Raw genomic sequence first — 20,911 nt, 5'->3', positions numbered from 1 at the left:
AGTGGTGGGGATTGGGGAGGCCGACAGCGGATTTAGTTGAACTTGATGGCTGTAGAAGAGGCTGTAGGACTAATTATAACACCCATTTCAGCCATAACCCACAGCTTATGGTTAGGGCCGTCAATGGGTCAAGTCCAGGTTGATTATTAATCAAGATAAAAGTAACCAATAGATCTTATTATATTGAAAATTATATTTGTTATTTAAATAATAACTTAAAATTTAAGTTTTGACATTATGAATAAAAAATACTAGATGATTTATATGTTAATAAATTAAACATTTTTAATAATATTATCTTATTTATTATTTCAAATATAAAATATGATAAGAATTAAGAAATATTATGTATACATTTGGTTCCGTTTATATTTATTGAATAAATGCTGCCACATAGGCACCCCATCAGCAAAGACCTCATTAATTGCATATATACTATCAATGTTTGCAAATTTTTGTGTGCCTCTCCTGTATATAACTATATACCGTAAAGGCCTCATTAATTGCACTTTGCTGACGTGGTGCTTAATGACGCCTATATGTTATTAACATCCTCATTAATTGTTTTTCTCTACTTTACAGCCATACAAGAACAAAACATTTACTCAATAAATATAAATGGAACTAAATACCTTCTATATATTTAATAAAACAATCAAATTTATATCAAAATCAATTCGGGCCAGACATGAACCGGAATTGATGGGGCATTAATATTGATCCCACAGCCCATAGTACAGCCATTAAGTTCAACAAAATGTGTGTATATAGTTATATACATCTACAGCCGCACATCGCACATCGAAAGATCCGCGCTGTGACGTTATGTGAAAATCATGTTACCAGCGCTGACATCAAACACTTGAGACTTCTTTAAAGCAAAATATCAGCCAGATGACAATCTCAACTATTTGAATCATCAACCGGATGCTGATGCTGAATGACTATTGAATTGTTTTCTATACCCAAAAAAATGTGGGTTTCTACAAAGATGAACCCGATAGTGACGTCATGAGTTACAATCTTGATTCCTGCAACTAGCATCTTGAAATTGTTTTAGGCTCTATTTGGTTTGCTGTAGCTCTGAAGTCGAATTATTCCGATTCCAATTATTATTTTTATTCTTGCTGGAATGGCATTTTCTGTCATTTTCATTTTTACTTATTTCAATTATTATTTTTATTTTTAACTGAACCAAATAGATTTTGGAAATAGACTATTTTAGTTTTGATTCCTATTCCCATTCTAACTATAAACCAAATGAACCCTTTCGGGTTTGGACAATAGAAAACAGAGCTGAGGCAAGACACCCTAATTAAATATTTTAAGGCTACAAACGGGTATCCCTTTGCCCAAATTTAAATTTGGTCTTGATCCATGGATATGTTTGTGATTAATGGATAGAATATAGATCAAACCTTATCATTCAATATTATCTTATTCAATATATATATATTAAAGGAATGTTTTTAGGCTATAGGCCCCACCATTCAGACATGTGATTTTTTTAAATTTAGACACATGGCATTTTTTGAAAATTTGTTGTTAAAGCTCACAACCCACTATTACCATTCAAACAAGTGGCCTTCTCATATTCTAGAAAAATAAAACATGTGGTAATTTCTTAGAAATTCCTGCTAAAGACCACATCCTACTATCAGGCTACAGCCACCCACCATGGCCTTCTCATTTTTCTGGAAAGCTATACATGTTGTATTTTCTGAAAAGTTGTTGTTAAAGCCCATAACCCATTATCATTATTTTCGATCCATTCCTAAAAAATGCAGAAAATCCAAAAGTGGTTATCCACAACCACTTCTAAGTACATTCTATCAATCTTAATTAATCATTAATTATCTATGTATCATAACAAAAGCAACTATCCATATTTTAATAATTATTGAAATTTTATTTTTTAAAATAAATATTTATTAAAAAATTCATAGTTATTTAAAATATTAATAAATATAAATTTAACATTACTGATTTCTTGTACTTAGTACGGGGCCATTCACTAATTAAAGAAGTAAAGAGTACAAGTGGACCTAAATCAAGTTAATCGTAAACCATTCAAACTGGGCTCATGAAAAGATTGATTTGAGTTGGTCTAAATCTAAGTTTGAGTTGTGCTAAGCCCATTATATAAGCTAGATGAACAATTGGGCCATAAGTTTGCGGGTTTAATCGAGTTTATATATAATATTTTTTATATTTAATGAGAAATATTCTTTTCTATGCTTAATATTTAATTTTTTATAGGAGGTTTGGCTCAATGTAGAACTTGAACTGAGTAACATATGAGCTTTTGAAGCGAGTCAAACGAATTGAACTCGAAGCCAAATTTGTACTATACTTTTTTATTGAGTCAAGCTCGAATAATCTAATATTTGGCTTGGCTTAGCCTATATCTAATATTTTCAATTATTTATTTATGATATATAATAATAAAATAATTTTTAATTCATTTTATTTATAATATATAACATTTTCATCTTTTTTTTTTTTTGGTTTTAACTATACGTTATTCAATCTAAGGGGATATTTGGCATTGATGTGGATATCTTAAAAACACTATCATGTCGGACCCATGTAATTAAAGCTAGAGGAATAGGCGCTGAAACTTCTGTTTAGTTGGCCAATTTTGGAGATTTTCAAGAAATTAGCCAAAAATTAATTCTTGAAATCAACCCTTTTTTAAGGACCATCATTCTTGGTAATTTTCTGATTTCCAATTAATATTAATTTTTTGAGGATGACTTAACATCTGATGTGGCATTGAATAATAACTCCAATGTAAAAATAATCAGCTCCTGAGAACTAGTATCAAACAGATTCAAAATTAATTTCTCAAAAGCCAGCTTACATGGCAGAACTGATGCCAAATAACCAAATTTTGAAAAATCACTAAAATTTGAAAATCACAGGGGGGAGTTTGGAGCAGTACTTTACAAGTGTTTCAACTGGACTTGAGAGGACCGCATATCATATCCACCCGACCCTTCATCAAAGCTGTGCACTATACCAAATTTTCTATTCCTTCTGTTTGAAGATAAAAAAGAAAAAAAAAATGAAAACCAGATACCATTACTGTTAGATGTATAAACAAAAGATTAAGAAAGTCAAAATTAAACTTCACCTAGGCAAAAAAGAAATTAAAAAAAAAACCATTGTTAATCTCAATAATGAACCACCAAGATTAATTATTGATTTGTGAAATAAAGTAGAACAAAAAAGTAATCTATCTCATTAAATAAAGAGCTATATTAGCAATCATTAAAACAAGGAAAGAAATAATTAATATTTTTATTAATCGAAGTTGAAAGAATATTAGGTTACTGTGAAGGAAATAATTTAAGGCTTTTAAGCTTCAGAAAATGTCCTCCGCTTATCACTAGGACCAAATAAGTAGGAATTGGCGTATTGCATATCTTATCAAATTTATTTAGAAAAAATAAATAAATAATTACTAGTTATGAAAGACATTACGACATTGATTAGAGAGGAAACTTGTTTGGTTTGGCATATGTGGAGGCGTTGCGATTCTGTTCGGTCTAATCAAATGCATTAGTAAGTCATAACTCGGGATGTTTGGTTTGGTATATGTGGAGAAGTTGCGATTCTGTTCGGTGTCCATATCAGCGTTCTGTTTATGGTTAAAGGAAAACGCAAACAAACAAAATGCATTTGATTAGACTGTACGAGGTTAGAATGGTCGTAATGTCAAATAGATGCTTCCTCCAAATGAATTTGGCTTCACTGCTCACAGACCATGTTCATCATACTGTTCGTATAATCTTTCACAGCCCTGCATTGAAAATATTTCTATACTTTTATGCCTTTTTTATCAAAAGATATTTTTAATATCAGGTTGTAATGATTGTGCCAATGGTGTGAGCATCGTCTTCTGAGGATTGAAACCGATTTCCCTTAAATTGCTTCGGAGCTGTTGCATTCTGGATAATGTGGCACTTATTATGTGATTGATATATCATAGATGTAATTTGGGTATTCCATAAGGAGCGAATCTGATATCTGATAGAATTTGGATTTGCACCAACCTCACAATCACATATGTTACAACTAATATTTTGAATGAATGACAATATAAAATTACAGGAGATATTCTTAATGTGTGGTTGCAAATACTGTCAGGTTGCTGTGAGGAGCGCGAGGTGGATTTGCCCTTTGTAAAGCATGTCTCACAGCTCGTTGCAGCTGTGCATCGTGAATAAGCAATTTGGGGAGATATCCTCGATGTACCGTTCGCATTATATGAAAAAGTTAATCTTCATTTATCAAAGATATTTCCAATGCACGACTGCTGGGAGGCGCGGTCTGTGAGAAGCAAATACATTTCCAATCGCGTCACCCCACCTCACCAAGACACAAAAGCACGACACCCCCAATCACAAAGCGAGGTGGCGGCAGGAAGCAGAAGCTCGCTGACTCGCTGTCGGAGGTGCTTTAAAAGTACACGTGTTATTAGGTGAAGCCGATTACAAAAGCAACAAGCAATTTTGTCGTTCTACTTCTACGGTGGGCCCGGGATCCCGATCCCACTTGGGTACATTATGAACTCGATTCTGCACAAATTTCAAATCCGAAGAGACAGAAGTGGGCCTGTGACTTTGTGGCGCGAGCAATATTTAAAGGAACGCTTTAGTGGTGGAGAGACTTGTAGAAGTAGTGGGAGGTGAGAGAGAAAGCCACTTCAATTCAATTCCATTTCTTCTTTTTATTTTTCTCAATTTTTAGGGCAAACTAACTGAATATTTCTTGATCTGTTCCAGATTATCTGGTTTGTTGAAGACTGGAATTTTGTTTTTGCATTCTTCCTGCGATAATTTGGTAAAAGAACTTTTAAGATCGACGACCTTTTCTTGGCTCTTCGTGTATGTGTGTGTTGAAGTTTCTTGGAAGATGGAGTCAAACGAGAAATATATCGTGTGCGACGATTTTTTGTGCTGAAGCAGCCGAATAGAGGTACGGGACGTGGTCATGTTGGTTCTGGTTCTTCATTGCTTTTGTATTTTTCAGATTTTAATTTGGCATATAGCTGATTCCTGGAGGTTTTGGTGATTTCTTGGGCAGAAACACTTGAAGTCTGACTGCAGTCATCTGGCTTTCTTCAAGAGCTTCCGAAATGGGTTCAATTTGTGGGAACTTCGTTAAAGGAAAGATTGTTGCCTCCTGAGAAGGTTCGGTAGAATGATTAATTAAATATCTCTCTTGAGGAAGAACTTTTCTGCTAGTGAGAGATCTAGTAGCTGAAAGAAAATCCAAGTTACGTAAATTCCGTGAACTTAACGTTGGAATCACAGATATTAACACCTCCTTTACCTTTTTTTTTCTTAAACAATATGTGATTCTTTGTATGTGCAAACCATGTCTTGGAGAGCTTCGAAGACATTATAACGTTTCATTATCAAGCTTTAATTTAATGGCAAACTACTTGAAGAGTGTCAAATCCACGAAGCTATCTATTGTTTCCTGTGTTTAAAATCGTGAGACACTATCCTGTGAACAAACCAATACTTTTTTTCTTGAAAGCGGGCATCTATGGGTTCTTTGTTGCTTGGTTCAAAAGGGCCACCGATAAAACGACGAGCTGGTTTGCGCAGAAAACAGGCAGGACGAAGCTCGTACAGAGGTAGTTAGGGAATGGTAGACTGTTAACTTGGCAAGTTTGTTTTGTTTAAACCTGGGCCTTTTTTTCATCCTTGATAATCAACAAATGGGAACCAGTGCATTGAGGCAGTTGCTGAGGAATCTTTGCCTAAATTCACAGTGGAATTACGCTGTCTTTTGGAAGCTCAAACACCAGAATCGAATGTAAGTTGTTTATCGGCCATTATTCAGTTGTAGTTGGGCTAGCAAAGTGCTTTAATCTTATTATTTCTTTCTTCTATCTTTAAAAAAAAAAAATTAAATCACCTGCTTGTCCATCCTCTAACTCTAACCTACCAAGTGCTGCATTAGTGGAGTGGATGATCTTATGTTAATTTGCGCTGATTGAACTACTGATATTGAATGATAAACTTTAACAACATGATGATTCAGCTTTATAGTTTGTAGTATGTTTGTTTGCCTCCCTAATTTGCACGTTTACTATGAAAAAGGATAAAGTCGTTGCTTCAGAAGCTAAAACTAGATTCAAGTCACTGACATGTATGGCAATGGTAGTGGGAATAGCCACAACTGCAGCAACTGTTTAAGTCACAAAACGACAAACCATAACACCCTAATCTCCATTATTTGCACAAAGGCCTTATTTGAGCTTCATCTTTTTTGTGATTTAAGGCTTTGCTGCCTTTTCGTATTGCTACTCTGATAATCTGGCATTCCTCAAGCATACTGGGACTATATCTCTAGCATAACATTTTGCATTGAATAACAACCTCTATCTTTTCCTTTTTAAGAAAATTTTTTGATATTTAGAGTCTTGTATAGTACTGGTAATGAGAGGGAGAGCTAATTAAATAAATGTCAATATGGAGTGTATGCAAAAGGTGTAGAGAGTATGGAATCATTGGATAAAGAAAAAGGAGAAAGACAAGTGACAGTCTGACAGGTTGGGTGAAGCATGTCTGTTGAGTTCCATGGATTTCATTCTCATTTTTCTTTTAATTTCTTTTCCTTGTTTAGGGTTTTGACCTGGGAGGATGGATATTATGATCATCCAAAACCGATAGAGCCAATTGAAAGTATTTCAGACAATGTTTGCTTCAAGGAGACAGATGGGATCAAATCTTTTGGATGCGAAACAAACACATCAAATGGAAATTCTGTAGGATCTCCAATAGAATTGGTTGTAGCAGATATGTCATGTCAACTGTACTTACTGGGAGAGGGGTAAGTTTGTGTTCGAAAATTAAAATTACATATGATTTTTCTTCTGCTCTCTAGTGCTAGTGAAATAAATCTTGTGCACTCATACAATTTAAGGCTATTCTCCATCATGGCCATATTTTTGAGTTTTTCTAATTGATAAGATTGTATTTTTCCATGTAATAAAAAATGAATCACTTCACAGAAAAGCATTTTCTTTTAGACTCTGTTTGCGAAGAGTGCAAATACAAATGCTCTCATTTTCATGAACCATGCATATTTGTATTTACACTCTTCTCAAATGGGGCCTTAAGAATAGTTAATGTTATAACATGTCTGCATGTGAAGCACTTCTAATATTGCAAGATCGCTTTCATAACTTGAAACACCATAATAAATAGGTCATAAATTAGAATTTTCCAGGACATCATGCACATATATTGCAGTAAAATCCAAGATTGTTGAAAATATGAAATGGGAATGGTATATGAAAATAAAGCAGCACGTCAAAATAATAATAACTCAAGATACAATCATGTATATGGCTTAGCCAAGGGGATGGCATTGGACAACAAACCGATATACAGTACAATAGCCTTTTTGTTCTTAGAAGTTTCCTGAGGATTACCACATAACTCTAGCACTCAGACTCAGACTGGATGCCCAGTTGTTCATATATAGTAGAATGTAATTGACCTTAACAGAAATGGCAAAATATTTTGAAAACCAAGTCATAATGCATACTTTCAACTCTTTTTAAGATTCTATGAGCAATCTTGACTTGATTTCAGATGTTAGGGGATGCTATATTAACTGCATAATTAATTAGTATGCCAATCAAGCAGGATTGTTGGTAAAGTTGCATCTACGGCAAAGCATTGCTGGGTTTATGTTGGTATCGAATCTTATTTAGTTCCAGAGGTGAGTCTCTGAGGAGCATTAGTCAACTAGAAGTTTAGTTATTACTTCACTGCAAGTATTAGTCAGAGGCTTAACTGGTGCAGTTCCTTCCATATACAGTATCCGGATGAGTGGTCAATTCAGTTTGCAGCAGGAATCAAGGTAACTTCTTTCCTAGTAATGGTCAGATGGTAGCACCATATTTCCATCATTTGGCATCTTTCCAGAGAAATATTCATAATATATATGATATGGTTTGCAGACTATTTTACTTGTACCTGTTCTGCATGGTGTCGTGCAACTTGGTTCTTTGGAAATGGTGAGTTGCAGTTTACTTGATTCTTTCTCCTGTTATGCCAAATATGATATAGGCATCTAAATCTCTAAATCCCTTTACCTAGTTCACATTGAAGAATTGTATTTTTCTCACTCCAAATATGTATGTATATATATATATATATATAGTTTAGGTGATCCTTGTCATTCCTTCATTGGTTACTTTTATGCTGGATTTGGAATCTCCATCCTTTTTCAGAAATCTAGTTTTATAAAACATGCCATTAGGATTTTGTACCTTGCATCTTGTCTCCTTTATTTTCGTTTTGACATTATGATCATTTTTGCTTATTAAAAAATGGTATTGTTTTATGATCTATTTGATTTTCTGACTAATTTTTTGTGCATCTTTTCTCTCTGGTTGTAAATTGTAATTGCTTTATCTTATGTATGCCCTTCCTCCTGTCATGATCAGGTTGATGAAGATCTTATACTTGTTGCTCATATAAAAGATATGTTCAACACCCTTCAATATGTTGGAGGGACTTCTCTGCCTTTGATTTCAAACAAGGACCTCCTGGCTTTTCAATCATCACCACTGACATCTCTTTTCTTGGACAAATTGGCTGATCCATTAGCTTTTCCAAGTAACATGCTGAAGCCAATCCAATCAGAAGCTTCAATGAAGCAGGACCCAATTGTTTGTAATAGTTTTCAGATAATAGAGAACAAACTGTCAACCACAAGTGACCAACTTATGCCACCATCATTTGTTCAAGATAACTTTGAGGTCCTTGGAAGGGATTTGCAGCCGACTCTTCAAAGCATAAAGGAGAATGAATTTGGTGCATTGTTGGTGGATCCTGCTGAAGTTTCATCAGTGCAAAATGAGTCTATTACTAACCATGTGGAAATGATGGAAAGTCTATTCAGCTTCCCTTGTATTGAGGGAGATTTGATGGCCTCTTATCAATGTGATGACCCTAACACAGGAGACCCTGAACTCAAAGTTGGTTTTTATTCTGTTGGAGATTTGATGGATCAAACAATCATAGATGAGGCTATTAATGGGACGAACCACATAAATATCAGTGGCTTCTTAAACTTTCCCGTAGACTATGAACTACAAGAAGCACTTAGACCAGCTTTTCAGAGAGGAAGCAATGAACATCTATGGGACTCATCTGTCTCAGTCCCAGATGCATGTGATAGATTGGGCCCAATTTGGAATAGAGAACTCACAGGAGGAATTGAGCAAGTAATTGCAGAATCCAACGCATGGTATCAGAAAGGAGGTGATGCTGAACATCTCTTGGATGCTGTGGTCACCAACATATATGGTGCTTCAGATGATACTATATCTAACAGATCTAACAGTTTCACACTAACTACTTCCACAGGGCATTTCGCTGCTTCTTGCCAAACACAGAGTCAATCTGAAGGTAATATATTAGTAAGAGATGACTCAGTTCCATGGAATAAAATGAGGTCCTCATCCATGTCAGGAGGCAAAGAAGATGTTACTAGTAGAACTGGGGCATCTTTGTTGGTTAGCATGGTGAGCACAGTGATTGATAGCGATCAAACAAAAAAGGAGGTTGGTTCTAGGAGGGGCTCGAAGTTGACCCGTGTCACTAAAAGAAGGTCCAGACCTGGTGAAAATCAGAGGCCAAGGCCAAGGGACAGACAGATGATTCAAGATCGTGTTAAGGAATTGCGAGAACTTGTCCCAAAGGGTGAAAAGGTGGCCACTCTTTTACCATGTCTCTCCCCTACTCCCTCCTTTTTCTTCTTTTTTTTTTTGTGGGTTAGAAGAACCAGTGCATGTCTTGTTGATTGCAATACCATAAATTAGCTTCTTATTGATTATCTGTCCTTTATGTGATAACAGTGTAGCATTGATTCCCTATTAGACCAAACTGTTAAGCACATTCTCTTCTTACGAAGCGTTGCTAGTCAATCTAACAAGTTGAGGCACTGCATGCGCCCAAAGGTATTAAATCCTTTGTCTTCTTTTTATGATTTTTGTTTCCAATTAATGTAAATAATTCAATAAGCAGTTATAATCCTTTTTACGATTTTTGCTTCCAATTGCTTCTAATTCTTCTATAAATAGGTTTAATGCCTCTTGCTTCTCACGAATTTTGAGTCACCGTTTTTTTTTTTGAGAGAAGGAAAAATTTGGAGATTATCCCAACAATACAGTGACTGTACACTGTCACAGAAATAACAGTAGTATGCTAATTACAGAAAAATAGAATCTAGCAAATCCATTCTTAATTCTTTCACACTATTCTATGTCAATGTTTCAAGGTGTTATGACATGGGGCAAGGTGCTGAATGTTTAGATACATCATGCAAAAACTTCAAAGAGTGAAGTTTAATTATGCCTAACCAAGACCTGACCTTTTTCAAAGAAACATGAATTAGAATGCCTGAGTGTAGAAATATACATAAAAAAGGATTATATTTTTTATGTAGAAAAAAACAACAAATGGTTTCTTCATCACATAGTAAGGAAAAAAAAAAGAATAAGATGCAAAAAATGCTTTGGCTAAGACTCACCCTGTAATTTATCTGCACAATGAAAATCACCTTTGTTTGGTTATCAATTTATTTGGATAGTTTATAGAAATTTCAGCATATGTTGTATGGAGTTCAGTGTTGAGCAGTTAAAAAACAACACATCCAAGAAAATTCTGGCAAAAAATGAATGTTGAGATGGGTGAGAGGGAAAACTAGACAGGATATGGTCAGAAACTAACTTATTTGAAGGAATCTAGGAGTATCCCTGCTCCAATATGTGATAAAATGAGGGAAAGTAAACTAAGATGGCTTGGATGCAGAGAAGACCATCTACAGTACCAGTGAGAAAAGTGATCTATTATGAGTTGATGGGTCTAGAAGAGTTGGGGCCATACCAAACTGGACATGGATTGTATTAACAAATGATTAAGGGCCCATAACTTAACAATGGATATGGCATTGAACAGAGCGGAATTGCAGAACAGGATTCAAGTAGCAGATCCCATGTAGTTGGGACAAGGAGTTGAGTTGCAACAAACTATAGCTCAGAATTGATGGGAGAAAGAAAATAAACATGTACAATCTATTACAGAACCTCGTAAGAGCTTTAAAAGTTGTAACTATTTCCCACATTTTTAAAATTTCATTAATCTAAATAATACTGAAGACATATATTGAAAGAACCCAATCTTGTAATGGGAACCTGGAACCTTACCAATTAACATATGAGATGCAGATCCTAAACATAAGGCACCTCAAGGTCTGATCATGTGAAGTGTACACCGAGGGTGTAAACTTCAAGGCATTTTTCTTCAGCCCTGTCTCAAGGCATGCCAGACTATAGAACGCATTTTTATATTTATAATGCTGGATAAATAATCATGCCGTTTATTTCACCAATTAGTGTAATTTGTGTTCAGTATCCATGTTAGATTCCAAAATGGGACTGTACTTTCCCATCCCCTGATTTGCTGATCATCACATATTTGTGGATTGTGGATAAAACAAATTCCCATGTTTCTTTCCCAACAATCATAACAGCTAATAGAACTTAAAATGCTAATGTTCTACATATGTTATGAAAGGAATGAAGATATACGTCAGATTACTTGAAATATAGAACTTGTTAGTGAATAAAAGCAGGCACCTCAAAATCTTGGAATACCTAGATTTATTTTTGCAATTGGATTAAGCTAAATTTCATTCTGAAAATCTTCTGCAGCAGTGATTATACAAGTGACTTTGTGTATGCTTTTCTTTCTTTGTAATTTATAAATTATTGTCTTTTAAATCTGAAAGCAAGCAACAACCCATACAGGTCAGCGGTTGGAAGAACAGCAAACCATCAGGAACCCAAAATGGCACCAACTGGACTTTTCAAATGGGAAGCCAACTTGGAATCTGCCCTATAGTTGTGGAAGACCTGGACTACCCAGGACATTTGCTCATAGAGGTCTTTTCCATTAACTCAATTGTCAATACACCAAATATGTACTCCTAGGGTGTAATTTTTCTGCCTTACGTAGTTTGGACTGAGCGGGTTATAGCAGATATTTTTCCTTTTCTTTTTTTTTTATTTAAAGGCAAATAAGTGGCATTAAATTACCTGTAGTTTGTGCTTACAATCCCAAAGCCAATTATGCTACGGGTAGAGTATTGTTCTCTGCTGAGATGCGTTGCACTTCACTTTTGTTGTCCATATTGCAGATGTTATGCGATGAACACGGACTCTTCTTGGAGATTGCTCAAGTTATCAGGCATCTAGAATTAACTATATTGAAGGGCGTGCTGGAGAACCGGTCAAACAAGACTTGGGCCCATTTTATTGTTGAGGTATCTGAGATGTACTTCCAACTTCTAGGTTGTAACTACGCAGAATTATTTTATTGTTCCCTTTTTAAACGGAATATAAGCCTCATAACCTTTAAGGTAGACCAAACATAGAATATTCTGCTTGAGATGGCAAAATTATTTGTATCTTTTTAACATCTCCTCAATACGTGCTCTATTTTTTCATGGGAAAGAAAATTGGAATGATGCGTTTTTTTACTAATGCAGGCCTCAAGCGGCTTCCAGAGAATGGATGTCTTCTGGCCCCTGATGCAATTATTGCAACGAAACGCCAATCCGATTTCAAGCAAGTTCTGATGGTGTCTGTCTTCGACCCGTTATTCCCCGTTTTTTTTTGGGGGTCTTTTGAAGGAGATTTACGTCGATCCCCACCGTGCTTTGTATCGCTGATTTTCATAGCGATCCATACCCATTAGAAAAGTTTAGACGAGAGAGAATCTAGTAATGGGCGTACTTGTATCAAAATAAAGATATACACAATACTTTATCTTACATTGTACATCTCGGAAGCGATTCCTTTCTCGCAACGGTGACAAAGATGGAAGTCATGGTCTTCTCGACCATGAAAGAATGATTACATGCACACTTATGCTAAACTAGTATTTACATGCATATAATATAGATACATATGCAGCCACACTTATCAAGAAAAGAAATTACTATCCTAACAAAACTGCATTGCTTCATTGCATGTAAGTGTGGCTCATGTTGGTGATTCAGCTAGCACCAGTGTGTGCCACCAGCCACAAGCCACGTTCTTTGGAATGCAATCATCTAGGGGGACTTGAGAGGGAACATTGCGATCAATCACGTCGCCCAATCCAAGCTGTGTAGATCAACCAGCAATTCATACAATTACAGAACCTTTTATGCCGAGCAAAATAAATATAGATTAATCAATCAAAATAGCTTTGTCTCATACCTGGCCATACTTGTTCCATCCCCAGCAAAATATCTTCCTATCCTCTTCAAGAACCAAAATCCAAACACAAGTCAGTTTAGGTTATCAGCAATTCAGCATTAACACCTCATAGCAACTTAGTATCTTCACCATTATAATTTTCAGGTCCTTCCCTCGCTTTCAAGGGAAGAGATGACTTCAGTAACCTAGCTTAACCAATGGAACCAATGTCATCTGTGATAACAAACCTTGATTCTTAATCAAGTGCATCAGCATCTGGTTGCCATATGATTGGAAAAAGTAAACAATATTGGGAGTCTTATTTCTCTTTTAGTTTTATTATTTCTATTTTATTCATTGGTTATGGTGGTATGGGGTATTTCTGTCATTTTAGGCTTACGAGTCTATGCATGCATACACTTCCAGATCAATCTATAATTTTTTTTTCTCTTATTCTCTGTTCTTTACTTTCTTTTTCCTGATTCTGTTTTTTCTTTTTTAATTTATGGAGTTTCCTGAAGATCTTTCAATGATTATATTGTTCTTAAAGAAAAAAGCAAAATGATATAAAGGCAAGAAAAAGAAAACTCTGATGATGATGAAGATGCTGATAGAGTCCAACTATGGTACCAAAAAGGTATTGCACGTAAAAAACTGTTAACCAACCAGCTAGTGCCATCCAATTGGTATTCGTTCAAATTTCCATGTGTCTTCCTTGGGTATCCTTCCTCTCAAAAGGGGTAACGGTGTTTTGATCCTATTGGTCATAAGTACTTTGTTTCTATGGATGTTTCTTTTTTCTTCGACTTTGAACCATTCTACCATGCCTCTCCTTAGGGGGAGAGTAGTACAAGGGAGGAAAAACAAGTTCACCAAGTCTCTCTTCCCTCCATTCCGGATCCAGCTCCATTTCACGTCTTCCTGCGTACACACCGTAGAGGCCAACAATGTTCTAAAGATGTAGAGTTACGGATACTAAGCAATCGACGCCATCGGACTCCCATGAGGTAAGTCTAACTGGGCCAAGCACCCTTGTCCCCATTTCGGTTGTTGATGATCTTGACATCCCAATTACTCACAGAAAGGGAGTCCGATTGTGCACTACAAAACACCCTATTACCCACTGTATCTTATGACCATATTTACCCTTCCTGCTGAGCATTCTTATATGTTGTTGATAGTATTCCCATACCCAAAAATGTGGTAGAGGCCCTGACTTATCCTAAATGGACAGATGCTATGAAGGAAGAGATAAATGCCCTCCATAAGAATCACACTTAGGAGTTGGTGGATCTTCCAAAAGGGAAAGACTTTGTGGGGTGTAAGTGGGTGTTTACAGTGAAACACAAGGCTGATGGAATAGTAAAAAGATACAAAAGCAAGGCTGGTAGCAAAATGGTACACTCGGGTTTATGGTATTGACTATGATGAGACTTTTGCCCCTGTAGCGAAGATGAATTCAATCCGGGTTATGTTATCATTGGCTGTAAATCTTGATTGGGAATTGCATCAACTTGATGTAAAAAATGCCTTCTTGAATGGTGACATGGAGGATGAGGCTTATATGGTTCAGCCATCAGGCTTCTGTGCCAAAGGAAGTGAGAATAAGGTGTGCAAGTTGAGAAAGTCCCTCTATGGCCTAAAACAGTCTCCTAGAGCATGGTTCAGTAGGTTTCATATGGCAGTTCAACAGGTAGGATTCAATCAATGTCAGCCTGATCACACCCTCTTTGTTAAGAGGTGTCAAGAACAAATTGCAGTGTTAATAGTGTATGTGGATGATATCATTATCACAGGAAACTAGAACTCTAAAATACAAAGGTTGAAGGAGTTCTTGGCTTCTCAATTTTAGGTGAAAGATCTGGGTCCTCTAAAGTACTTCCTTGGGATTGAAGTTGCCCTCTCAAAAAGGGGTATCTTCTTCTCTCTGAAAAAATACATCCTAGATCTGCTACAAGACACAGCCAAGCTAGGTGCAAAACCAATAGGCACCCTTATGGATATTAATCACAAATTGGGTGACTGTGATGGTGAACCTCTAAAAGATGCGAAACAGTTTCAAAGACTAGTGGGAAGTTTACATTACTTGCCCATGGCACGCTCGGACATAGCTTATCCAGTTGGTGTTCTAAGTCAGTTTATGCATTCCCCTAAGACACCACATATGGAGGCTACAGAAAGAATCCTTAGATACCTAAATAAGTATTCAAAACTGGCTTGTTGTTCCATAAGCACAACCATCTGAAAGTGGAAGTCTATACAGAATTACAGATGCAGATTGGGCAGGTGCTATAGATGACAGAAAATCTACAAGTGGGTACTACACTTTTGTGGGAGGAAATCTAGTGACATGAAAGAGTAAAAAACAAAATGTGGTTGCAAGATCTAGCGTTGAAGCTGAATATAGGGCTATGGCACATGGGGTGGCTGAAGCACTTTCGTTGAAGAATTTGTTAATAGAGCTTGGGTTTTCAGTTAATAGCCCCAACGTCTCTTTACTGTGATAATAAGGCAGCCATAAACATTGCTACTAGCCCTGTCCTACACGACAAGACAAAACACATTGAAGTGGACAAGCACTTAAGGATGAAATCTGCACCCCCATAATTTAACTCCATGGAGTAGTTGACTGATATTCTCACAAAAAGACTTCCAAACTTGCGACATAATGAGCTATGTGACAAGTTGGGCATGATAGATATATTCACCCCAACTTGAGGGGGAGTGTTGTTAGAATGAGTTAGTTGTTTCTACTGTTATAGTAATTTATGCTGTCAGTCTTAGGGTGCTATCAGCTTATTTATTGTCTTTTATTATTGTTTTTTATTAGGGTGTGCCACCAGGGGCAAGGATGTATAGTTGACTGATATTCTCACAAAAAGACTTCTAAACTTGCGACATAATGAGCTATGTGACAAGTTGGGCATGATAGATATATTCACCCCAACTTGAGGGGGAGTGTTGTTAGAATGAGTTAGTTGTTTCTACTGTTATAGTAATTTATGCTGTCAGTCTTAGGGTGCTGTCAGCTTGTTTATTGTTTTTTATTAGGGTGTGCCACCAGGGGCAAGGATGTAATTTTTCCTTCTTTTATTTTTATCACAATAATATAAATAGAAAGCTGGGCGCTGCCAGCCTAATGTTTTGGCTCTCAAACAGCCGATTTCTCTTCTCTTCCTTCTTCCCTCTTCTTCTCCTTTTCTTCTCTTCTCCCTAGAAGAAAACAATATTGTTGAAAGGCTATAAGTTAAGATTAGGGAGAGTCTTTTTTGTGCTTAAAGGCCTATTTTTTCATTTTTGTTATCAAATTATTACATTATTTTTATATATACAAATTATTTATTCTTTTGATAAATTGTTATTATCTTGTCATGAACACCAAGTTTGTCAAGAAATCACTTCTCAGAATGGCCTCTTTATATCCATATAGTTTGTTGGTCACTTGGCCTAAGACATGAAGGAACTAGGTTGACTATCCTCAAAATACCCAGGATGGAGCCTTGTAATCTATCTAAAAAGAAAAGCAAGCAGTGGTGGACTGTAAAAGTAGCATTAGTGCTGTAATTCAATTGGGGACATTTTTTCTTGCTCTTTTGGAATTCCAAGTATTCATTATATTGATTGCTCTATGTTACTATAGAAAAAGAAAATAAGTTTCTTCCTAGGTATTAGCAAATTATAATATCCACAATCATATGTAGCCTCTCTGGACTATTCATGTTTGGACGAATAATTAAAGTTTCTGCAAAAATAGGATTTCAAGTGAATGAAATGTCATGATTTCCACACACACACACACATATGGCTGGTTTTAATTAGCCATGATTTCCACACACACACACACATAAGAAAAAGAAAAGAAAAGAAAAGAAAAGAAAAGAAAAGAAAAGAAAAAAACAGAACAGAACTGAATGATCACAATTTCCAAGAGGTCTGATGAATTCAACAAAACAGTATGTGCAATGCCAGACTAGTGTTTTGGAATTATCAAGTCCTATCTAATGACAATCTCAAGGTAAACAGGTGATAGTCAAGTATAAGGAACCCAATTAATTGAGACTACATCAAGAAAATAGTCTGCATATAAATAGCATACCTGTGATCACAGCGCTGTGTCGAGCTCCACAAGAAACAATTTTTGCATTCCTGTTCTCCAAATTTGGGGCATCCAAGAGCTTAGGAAGAACCTGAAACAGAAATCCAGGAAATGCCAACTTTCATATGAAAAGCTTCCATTGAAAAAAGAGTCTTCTTAAAGAAGGTCAGTGATAACTTTGGCTTAAACTGCAAAGTCAATTCAAATTAAAACAGTAACACATATAGCAAACATACAAGGAGATAGCTGCTACCAAAAGATCCCAACCCTTAAGTCTTATTTGATACACCAGACAGCACAACCTAATCATAGACAATAAATATAACTTGATACACCATACATTTAGAACACCCAATTAGACTCAAACGGATACATGTTCATTATAATATTTAGACTAGGACAAGGAAGTTCCCGTACCACCATGCCAATGGTAGATGAATGGTATACAGTCTTTCCCATTGGAGTTGTACAATCAGTGAAAACCCTTAGAGACATCTTCAATTAGAAAAAGAAGATGCATCTTCAACTTGGACTTTTCCTCTTTCTTTCCTCTCATTTTTTACTACCCCAAAAGGGACAACCAACCAATTAATTGCTGGTTAAAAGTTACCCTTCCAGGCTAGACATCAAATAATCTTCAAGAAAGGTCTAAAAACTGGACACCGCAGCTGAAAAAACAGAAGCCCACACAGGTCCTCGTATGCATATGGATATGTGCTGACAGGAATTTTTTTTCTTTTTCTTTTTCCTTTTTTTTTCATTTTTGGCTTTCAACCATAAGTATCTAATTTACCATACCCTCCTTGATGATTATTCTGGAGATTAACCCAGAAGAATAACTTCAACCACCCAGTAATTGGTTACTTTATATGTAAAATGTGTTTTGTGTATGTGAGCGGGTTATACTCATAAAGGAACTACTGAATGCGAAATTGCGAATAAATGGCACCATTATTTTAGTTTCCTCTACATAGTTGTACAATATTAGACCAAGGGTAGACCATCTTACAGCTATCTAATGGAAACCATAGATATCTTGTGACTGTTTCTGTTGCTTTCGTTGGATTCAAGATAAAGCAAGTCACTATTCAGAGATAGATCCAAGAATGTACCTCAGCTTGATCAGCACCTGTTCCTAACTGTCCAAACTGGTTCCCTCCAAATGCATATACATCACCTCCAATGGAAATGCAAACTGTGTGCCACAATCCAGCAGAAACTCTCTCAATCTGGATGCCCAGAAGAGATGACACACAAGCTGGGCTCAATTCATCATCTGTACTTCCCTGCCCACACTGTATTAAGAAGAAAAATAAGAGAAAACATCTAACTTATGTCTCACTGAAAAGATTTAACAAAGCAAGTAACAAGCCAAAAGCTAGGGGACATTGCTTGGTATCCAGTCTACCCTCCCAGGAGCCCAGATAGCGCAGACCAATATTGGGCAATGGCCTTTATGTGACAACCTAAAAGCTTTGAAAGGTGCTGCCTACAACAATTATACCTCTGTTAACTCTCTTCTTTAATATCTAACTGTAGTTGTTTCCAACCTCTTTCTATACTATCTACATTTTTTGTGTGCAGAAGAACAGTTAATACTTTGAAAAAAAAAAAAAGCTCAAGAAAAACCCATGCAGTATAATTGCAAAAGGAAATTGAACAGAATTTTAGAGAAAGTGGATAGTCTGGATAAACAGAAACCATGCCTGTACATGAAAAATCTTTCAGACGTAATTTATTATATATATGATCAGCATCCTAAGTAATTTATTATTAGAACTTCGAATTTCAATAAGTTGAACCCTCTGAGGAAAAATAAGGGGACAAAGGTGTAAGAATTGACCAGTTGCCTGGATCAGCTAGGATAATCGATAATTCATTTGCTAAAATGAAATCCGGTTTCATGAGAACACCATATCAGATTATCCAAATATAGAAGTCAGGAAGGCATATTGACAACTAATATATTAGTATTAGGTAAATGAACTACCTTTACTGTACCACACTAAACCATGACAGATGCATTTTGCAAATCTTTATTTATTTTTTTTAGAATTCAATACAACTGTACTAAGAAAGAAAGGAGAAGGATCTAATTTACAAGGCAAAACCACCTTCATAATTAGAAAAATGCTGCAATAACCCAGTTGGTAGGTCTTTTTATCTTTTGGCATAGTGGTGGTTTGGTAATTACACTACCACATGTAAAAACATTGGTGAGAATACATCTCTAATTCTATTCACGATAGTAGGATCAGAATTTGTCTTGTAGTGGTGTTATGCTTTTGATAATAGTAATTCAATTAACTGTAATATTCCAAAATAAAAAACAATCTCCAATTACCAATTTTCAATAATTGATTAAAACTTTATTAGAACATAACTTCTGTATAGATTTTCCTTTTACCTGTTTTTATTTATAATGGAAGATACTTTTATGTTTTGAGTACAAAATATGAATTTCATGAACACATTAATGATAACCCGATGACATTATGCTTCATTTTATTTACTTAAAAGAAGAAAATATGGTCACGCTTTATAACATGTTGCTATTTAAAGCTAAATCTTTATCTGCAGAGTTTACTCACTGTGATGATGGCTGTTCTTTTTTTTTTCTTTGGTAAATAATGGTTGTTCAGTTTAAATGACAAAATTTCCATATGAAAGCATATTATACATCAAAATAGAAAGACATGGAAACAAGATTAATAAGATACATGGCGATTTAAATGGCTACCAAAAGACATGACAATCCAAGTTAAATTGGTTAGAAGAACTGCCAACAGCCTGGCAGATGGTTTAGCTAAGCAAGAGGTACAAAGAATTTCCTTGTATTGGGCTCAATTGTAATTCTTGGGTTAGGTCATCTGTTCTGAAGCTGTGTTTGTTTCTTTGTCCACAACCTCTTATTATAATTATTTTTTCTATTACTGATGAAATCATTTCTACATTGCTGATAAAAAAAGATTAATAAGATGCATAGCCTTCTTCGTGCGTATAAGCAAGCTACATGTATAAAAAATCATACATGTAAGAGAGTCTTCTCTTGGCATTGGTAAGACAAAAATGGAACAAATTAAGGCAATAAAATCAGAAGACAAAGGGAAAAACTTTGGAAGGCCTCAATATTGTGTATGAAAGATATGAAAACAAATCCTGTGGACTCTAACTGGCCAAATGAGGGACTACTTACTATTGCTACAATTGCAAACCAATGTCCAGAAAAAACAGAAGATTCTTAATATCTCTAAGATCCTGGTGGCTGTACAGGAGCCCATAGGAATGGGCTAGGGTCTAGAGAAATAATTGAGTAATTTCAAACTGTAAAGCTTACAATTAAACCTTCCTCTGGCCGGTTTTAGGCATATCCAAATGTCAAAGTTGCTATTAAGTTTGTAACAGATAGTGCCTTCTGTTTTTCTCCTCTTCCTCCTACATGTTAGTGCTTTAAAATTGATTAAATTAATGCTTAATTATCAAAAACAAGTGAGATATAGAATTGTCTACCAGCACAAGAAATAGTTGGTAGT

At 35.7% G+C, this 20,911-nt stretch overlaps 2 protein-coding genes across 3 annotated transcripts in view; one reads left to right on the top strand and one right to left on the bottom strand.

Annotated features, from left to right (window-relative positions):
* Positions 1-4,609: 4,609 nt before the first annotated feature.
* Positions 4,610-13,018, top strand: LOC148868780 (transcription factor EMB1444-like). Its single transcript, XM_088967288.1, has 12 exons — positions 4,610-4,693; positions 4,791-4,983; positions 5,092-5,832; positions 6,646-6,852; positions 7,674-7,749; positions 7,849-7,890; positions 7,991-8,047; positions 8,480-9,748; positions 9,896-9,997; positions 11,849-11,983; positions 12,238-12,363; positions 12,589-13,018. The coding sequence occupies exons 3-12, from the start codon at positions 5,735-5,737 to the stop codon at positions 12,676-12,678; spliced, it is 2,202 nt and encodes a 733-aa protein (XP_088823414.1). The 5' UTR covers positions 4,610-4,693; positions 4,791-4,983; positions 5,092-5,734; the 3' UTR covers positions 12,679-13,018.
* Positions 12,819-20,911, bottom strand: part of LOC148868779 (Regulator of chromosome condensation (RCC1) family protein) — a 24,057-nt gene continuing 15,964 nt past the window's right edge. For both annotated transcript variants that reach the window (XM_088967289.1, XM_088967290.1), the window contains exons 8-11: positions 18,491-18,673; positions 17,379-17,469; positions 13,304-13,347; positions 12,819-13,207 (exon numbers count right to left, since the gene is read on the bottom strand). In XM_088967289.1, coding sequence (XP_088823415.1) covers positions 13,085-13,207; positions 13,304-13,347; positions 17,379-17,469; positions 18,491-18,673 — 441 coding nt within the window. In that variant the 3' untranslated portion in view covers positions 12,819-13,084. The remainder of the gene's footprint in view (positions 13,208-13,303; positions 13,348-17,378; positions 17,470-18,490; positions 18,674-20,911) is intronic.

Source organism: Nelumbo lutea, chromosome 2 (genome assembly GCF_056320005.1).
Source record: "Nelumbo lutea isolate HS-2025 chromosome 2, American lotus-T2T, whole genome shotgun sequence".
Taxonomy (NCBI): domain Eukaryota; kingdom Viridiplantae; phylum Streptophyta; class Magnoliopsida; order Proteales; family Nelumbonaceae; genus Nelumbo; species Nelumbo lutea.
The sequence above is the reverse complement of the archived record's forward strand: the minus strand, read 5'-3'. Positions and strand labels throughout refer to the sequence as shown.